Below are 7,926 nucleotides of genomic sequence, written 5' to 3' on the forward strand. Positions count from 1 at the left end.
TAATTTCATTAATTTAATTTAAGTTTTTTAAATAAAAAATTATGTTTTTTTATACAAAATATTTTATGAAACGCATTGAATATAAAATATTAAGACTAAATTATATAAAAGGATGCATATTCTCAGGCAAGACTATACAAAACCAATATAATATTCCACAACCAACAAATCTGATATCCTTGAATATAGTTTATCAACATTATATATTGGTTGATGATAAAATAGAGTAAACATACATTTAATTGTACATATAAATGTGTGTTTTAATATGAAACTGTAAATAGTCAAATAGACCTTATGGTCTTCTATTAATTTAGTCTCCATATAATCAATATTACTACAATAACGACTTTAATTTTATGCTCAAGTACTTATTAGCAAAATTAATTTGAAAAGAAAATTGGAAAAATTTAGCAATGGAAACACATAATAAGCATAAAACTGAAGCCTTTCTTATGTTTTTTAAAATCAGTTCTAATCTATTATATCTTATTAACTAACTTTCTAGAACCCTATAAGTGGTTGCACAATATCTTTGTGACCATAATTAACGGTGTAAATGTAAGTTAAAAACTAACAAAAAGACCAAGAATCAATGCTTTCGGCAATTCATACTCCGCTTAAAAATTCTCTTGTAAAAATATCTAATGCAATCGTTCATCAAAATCAGAATATTTAATTAGTTTTTCCAAACCGATGTAAAAAAGTCATTAGGATTCACTTGTCAGAACTGTCATTTCTCAAACTAATCACTATAATAAAATTGGCAAAACTAATAAAAGTAATTAGAGATTCATTTGTTTAGCAATTGTAATTTAATTAAAATTGAAGTCATGTTTTGATTGGCGTTTAGATAAATGCTTGAAGGTGTAAATAATTAACTGCAAATCGATTATTGCATTCATATGCTATGCTTGTGCTTTGAAAAAAAATAATTTTATTTAATTTTATACATTATTCTAAAGTCTATTTGTTTGCATTTACAGTCTGTGCTGCAGATTAGCGAAAACGATCCTGGCTTATCACTGCTGCTAGTGCATTTGAATGCTAATATCAAGGCGGTCTTCAATGACCCACGTTCGATGTTTGTAACAACAACTGTGCGCGAGTATCTTTTCGATGGTGTGCGGTTTTGCATAAATCCGAATGGTATAGCTAAGGCCATTTGCAATCAAATCAAGGAGAGCGGCTCAAAGACTATACGTGAGTTGAACGATGGCAGTTTGGCGTTTTCATTTTTTAATCACGTAAGTTGAACAACTGGAAATCTATAAATAAAACATATTATATTGAAGTGTGTTTTTTTTTCTACAGAAAAATGGTTCTGGACATGATGTATATGAGGTACATACGGGCAAAGGTGATGCAAGTCGCGTGCTTGAAATACAAAAACTGGATGATTCACATAATTTACAGGTGTGGTTGAATAATACTGATGGTGAAACGTCGATGTGTAATCAAATCAACGGCACCGATGCATCTTCGTATCCTCCTTTTCGTCAACGTGGTGATTCAATGTATATTTTCAGTGCAGATATATGTCGCTCCGTTCAGCTATTCTATCAATCTGATATACAATATCAAGGTATACCTGGTTTTCGTTATTCGATTGGCGAGAATTTCATAAATGATATTGGCCCAGAACATGATAATGAGTGCTTTTGTGTTGATAAGCTCGCAAATGTAATAAAACGAAAGAATGGTTGCCTATACGCAGGAGCATTAGATCTCACAACTTGTTTAGGTGAGTAGTTATTGAAATATATTAAGATTAATATTAACTAAAATACATTTTGTAACTACTGATATTGGATTTTGGGATTTAGTTTTTCGATTAAAATATCAGGTATACACACATGTATTCTTAGTGATGCCCATTGCAAACAATGCTCATAGAGCCGCGAAAGGACTAAGGTCAATCATACATTTTCATGATGTGTTAAATTTTAAATATAAAACGGATCTAATTACTTTTCTTTAGAAAAATTTGAAAAAACTTTAATAATGTTAATAAAATGAAAATATATAATTTCCATGATTAATATTATGCCGTCTAAATCTAGAATTGGCTGACGAGTTATACTCATTGCAAAGACTCTTCCGCACTTTCTGAAAACTGTTTTCAAAAAAAGTTTAGACACTTACTATAGTTAACTCATCCTCGCAGAAACTGCTTTTCATTTTCAATTAATTACAACTGTCATAATTTTAAATATTTTAATACATACTAAAATAGATAAATTAAGTTGTTTAATTGGAAGTCGAAATATATGATTAATTTTCAAATAAAGCTAATCCGATTGATGTTATTGAGTCAACAATTAACTTTCAACATTTATTTGATTTTAATTTAAGTAGTTAGACTTCATTGAAGCTTAGAACCGCATTAAATTATTAAGTGGAATCTCGCATATTAAACTAAGCCTTTAAATGCATAGAAAATATTGATTAATGAATTGTAATTGCAATTTCACATGCGGTATTGTGAGGTTAGATATTATTTAATATTTCATAGCATGTATATAAAATTGTTCTTGAAATTTATACTCTTTGCTGACAAAAACTGTTTCATCAAAGATTTTACCTAATATAATATTTTGTAGAGACCGGAATACACAGTCATCAGAAGGTGCCAGATGCGAAAAATATATTGGATGTGGCAATATATTCTATCGAAACCAAACTTTTGTAGTATATCACATTACCTTCCTGAAACACTACACTTTTTCTACTGATCAATTCTGGCCTTTTTTGTTTAAGTGATTCATTTAATTTGTCCAGCTGATGGCAGTTCAATCATTCAATCATTGTGGTATACTATAGAAAGAAAACAATTCTTCTGAAATCTTACTATTCCTTTTTTTAACAATATCGACTTTTGATTTACTTTGAATTGGTTCATCTTTATTAATCTATGATTTCTTACATCTAAAATTATTGCATCCCGCCCATTTCATCTCCACTCTGTTCTTGCGCCATTTATGCATCATTTTTTAGATGTTTAAGAACCATTATACGAACTTCAACTCAACGGCACTATTTTTTTTCCGTGCGAACATGAAAAACGCTCATGATGATCTTTAAAATTATGTTTAAACATACAAATGATCATCTAAGTTCGTTCGATTAAATTAACTTACTTCCTCGTTTCTTTTTATACTACTATGAACCGCCATCTAACACTTAGAAATCTAGGAATTTTTTTTAGCTCTGTTCAGTACTTTTATACATACAAAAACATATAAATGACTTATTACTAAAAGATACCTAAATTACTTGCTACTAATTTCAAATAAAACACCACCTGGTTTTAAATAGAAGTGTCTGTGAAATTTTAATAGCGTCATAGGCATTAAAGCAGGTGCCCTTACATATAAGGTGTAGCTTTTAAGTGATAATTTTTATCACAAATTCAATACTTTCAAAAAATTAAATTAAGTATCTTTCTAAACGAAGCCGTTTAACATAATATTTAGTAGCAAAGGTGTTATTCAAACTTTATTTGGAATATGATACAATTTGAATAACCGAAAATGTTTTTTGGATGAAATAATACCAATTCCGAATATATTTAAAAAGTTTGAACAATTCGAATATACGAATTTCCATGTTTGCTATAGAACCTGTTATTGATATTGAACCTGCTGTTAATCTTAATGTTGATTTATTTATAATTCTCATTAGCTTTGAAGTTAATAAAATTAGGGTAGATTCAATTGGAGATATCTTAAAATTATTTCATTAATAATAATATATCATATGTTAATATTATATTATACATCAAAAGATATTTCCAAATATGTGTCCAACGAAATACCATCCTGTTGGGTATACTTGAAGGATGAAGTTCTCTAATGTAAAATAGATTTAAATAAGTTTATAATAAATAATGTGGTGTGTAAAATAAACTTTGTTGAAAGTATTCCCATAATCATTTAGCACATTTAGAAGAAATTATGAAGTGAAAAATGATTAAAACGGCCTATGTGTGTGGCATAGATATTAAACATTAATTATTTTGTTTAGGTAAAAACATTTATTACTCATCCTTTTTTGTTACTCATCATATAAACTTAATTAAAAACAAATATTTGTTTTTTAAAAAATTAGTTATGGACACGCAGAGAATGGATAAAATATGGCATTTTCATGCAAATTTATACAACCACTTAACCAATCAGTAATTAGTAATTTTTATTAGCTAAATTGCAAATACATAAAGTTTTAAATCAGTTGAATTATTGCAAACTATTTCTGTAAAAAATGCCGTCAATTTTTTTTCTTGAGATATTTCACACATGTGTTGAAATGACTAAACCAAGTATTAAAATTTGAACTATAAAATGATTTCATTTTATTATATATTTATTTATTCCGCAATCTGTCAACAAAACTATAAAAATTCGCACCTGAAAAATAAAATATTTATGCGTTTTTTACATTAAAATTATGTTTCGAAAATTCAGAAAATATTCTATAAAACATGAAATGGAAGAAAACTATTTAAAAACTGGATATTTTTAAACTTGAATGATGAATTCCAAGAATAAAAACCTATAAAAATTAACACTTTTTTAATAAAATTTAGTTAATGAATTGGTTTGCAAAGTAATGCAAATTTCTAAGAATTTTTTCCATCACATTTCTTACAGAATTAATCACTTATTATTAATTTGGAAAAAAATTACTGAAAAAATTGTAAGCAGCAATTATTAGTAAGATTAAATTCTGTAATTAGTAGTTAATCATAATTCAATTTTAAAATAAAATGTTATGAAGTCTCAGGCTTCTTTTCTAAGTCTCAGAAATTTGTGATTAAAAAAAATTCTCAAAATTATAACCTTCCACGGCTACTCTGGTTAACATATAGAGCTGGTCCAAAGTAGAATATAGAGAGCGATTAAAATCTTTAGAGCAAAATATTTGGATTCTACTTACAACCATATTATGCAAAAACAATGATCGAATAATATAATTTCTAAATATTTCCATACATTATCTTCTAATATATAATAAGATTGTTTTAAATAAGTAATACATAATGTAGAACCATTCTAAGACAATCATTTAATGTTATGTATATGCATATTATTAAAATGATTCTACAAATAATAGTATTTAAAGAAAACAACTATTAATAACAGTTAAGTAAAGTTATATAGCTGTTGTTTATTCGTTAATTCAAAAAACAGCTCAACTAGTGCTGTTGTTGTTTACAACTGAACAAAAAGTATTGAAAAAATTGAAAATTTGATTAACGCCCTAGATGCTTTTTGGTTTATAAACATTTGTTGGCAGTTTTACTAAGCAAAAAATAAACCTCATAACTGATATATATTCAATTGAAGATAACATCACTATTTTTGTAGTAACTTTTCACAATTTTAACACGTTCAATGGATGTTATAAGTTTAATATTGTAGAATGACAAACTGTAAACTGAATAAATAATCACTTTAATGATAGTACTGTAAGTAATATGTCACTAAAATAGTGCTGCTAAAGCCGAACTAGGAAATGGAAAACTTTTTATCACATATGTGACAGTACATTACCTTATGATTGTGGTCAAATAGTTTAAGTAAGTTTATAAATGCATTAAAATTAGACCTTCGTTATAACTATAAAACAATTTCCATAGTCAATGCATCACCGAATACCCCCTTTCCTATAATATAATAGTAATATAAAACAAAATGGAAAATTATTGTATGAACAAAATACAGTTAAAGTTCCATAACTCGAACTTTTATAACTCGAATTTTCTACACCTCGAACTAAACAGAGTGCAGCAGGGTTTAAAGAGCAAAAACATACAATTACAAAAAATTTTTTTGCTCAAAGTCTCCATAAGTCCAATCTTTTCTTTGCGAAATGGTAATTCGAGTAATAATAGTATGATTACAATATATACAATTATTATTATTATTTATTTTTTCTAACAAAACTATAAATAATTGAGTAAGTAAATAAAAAATCTTAACATTTATAAAAATTTATAAAAATCCCCAAGATTTCCTAGTTTTTATTCACGATTTCACATGTGCAACAAAACGTTTAACACATATGATATCAGTTTGGTAATCCTCAACTGCGCGAAGTCTGGTATTAATCGACACTCTACCAACCTCTCCTTAATCCGCTATCTTGAATATTTCGTAAACAAATATGAATTAACAAATCTTCATCAACACAATCTCACTTTAATCCGCTTTGACCAATATTTCCTAACTGTATGAACATCTCTTTTGCTTTCCGTTCACAAACTTCATATACACTCAAGTTAAATATTTTTATATAAATATATAATATATGTTATATTTTATACATTTGAATATATCCAAAAATATTTATTTTCCTCTTTTCGTCTTTTTTCTAAGTACAAATTATTACTTTAATATGTTATTGAATTCTTTCTCATTTAATATCTTTATAGTTTAAGATCATTATTATGGTAGATAGTTTTATAGTCGATTAAAACTTGACCTATCCAACGTGAAACATCATCAATGAAATTTCAAAAACTAATAAATGCATTTTTTTGAATTTTTATATGTGTTTGACCATAAAATTTTATATTTTTCAAGCAATATTTATGTTTCAAAATTAGCATGAAATCATAAATTCATGTATAAAATTTAATAGAATATGCAAAAAAAAGGTTTGATATGTTATGAAAAAATCGAATAAAGAAATTTAACCCATCAACGCAGCTGGCATTGAACCATCAAGACAATGGGTCAAATTTTAATTAATTTCAACTAACTTAAATTTATGAACACTCCTACTAAACTTGATTTGTGTTTGTTTTTAATTTATATGCAGCTAATTTGCATAATTTTTTTTTTTTGTTTTTTTTGGATTTCTTATCGGATAACTCTCGGTTAAATATAGTTTAGTTAAAAGTTGATTTATTTGCAGTCGGACAAATTTTTTGTCTTTGACGGAGATTGCAGCCATAAAAAGGAATTTGTGTGTGGTTTAATGACTGCCAAACTGACACCGCCAAAATAAAAACAGAAACAAAAACAAAAATGTATCTTCACCGTTGAACATTTGAAATTAATGACGATATTATAAATTGTAGCAGCTCTACCGAAAGCGGTGCATATGTACTACTCAACTAAACTAGATTTTATAATGACGTCATAACGTATAAACAAAAATTTGCATTTAGTCAACAATTCAATTTCAGTGTTAAAAAGTCAATGTTTATACCACCCTCAACAAACAACATAAAAGCACTCAGCTTCAAAACAAATATGAAAAATTGACACTTCATATTGGCAGTTAATAGTAATCAATTAAAATTTTGCACGGAAATAAGAAACCTCCTACCGCTACACTAATAACAAAACAATAATAAAAAGATAAATGATCTTAACAAATATGAATAAAAATAAAATAAATTTCAATAATCGACGAGAATGTAAACAAATTCACACGTTACACGATTTTGCCGCTAATCCACTTGTCAAGATACTTTAGTGCTTTCGTGCTCAGTTACGTATTCCTCAGTAGACTGACCGGTGACGACTCCATGACGTCGCCAATGCCAATGCCAATGCCAGTGTGGAGAGTGCTCATTCACTGACAGACAAATTGGCAACCAATTGCTTGTGCCTTTTTTGCCAGCAGCGATATTGCTCGGAACTGTTGATCTGTGTCAGAAGTACCAACATAAATCAAATTTACAAATCATTTGTCAAAATTGGCTTGAAAAGATTTTGGAAGTGCCAAAACTAGTTTTTGCTACTTGTGAGCAATCTTTAACAAAATTATTAACAATTCTTTCCAAATCGAATCTCTGTTATTTGATAGTTGCAGTTTTTTTTTAAACAAATTTTTACAGTGTCAATAGACTCCAGACAGAAATTAATTTCATTTGAGAACTGACAACAGAAATGGTAAACTAATGGCACTCGC

At 27.7% G+C, this 7,926-nt stretch overlaps 1 protein-coding gene across 1 annotated transcript in view; it reads left to right on the forward strand.

Moving 5' to 3' along the window:
* The window catches only part of LOC119666792 (sensory neuron membrane protein 2-like), a 2,441-nt gene extending 689 nt beyond the window's left edge, over positions 1–1,752 (forward strand). The window contains exons 2-4 of the mRNA XM_038076071.1: positions 415–561; positions 987–1,247; positions 1,315–1,752. Coding sequence (XP_037931999.1) covers positions 415–561; positions 987–1,247; positions 1,315–1,752 — 846 coding nt within the window. The remainder of the gene's footprint in view (positions 1–414; positions 562–986; positions 1,248–1,314) is intronic.
* Positions 1,753–7,926: the final 6,174 nt, after the last annotated feature.

Source organism: Teleopsis dalmanni, chromosome 1 (assembly GCF_002237135.1).
Source record: "Teleopsis dalmanni isolate 2A chromosome 1, ASM223713v2, whole genome shotgun sequence".
Classification (NCBI taxonomy): domain Eukaryota; kingdom Metazoa; phylum Arthropoda; class Insecta; order Diptera; family Diopsidae; genus Teleopsis; species Teleopsis dalmanni.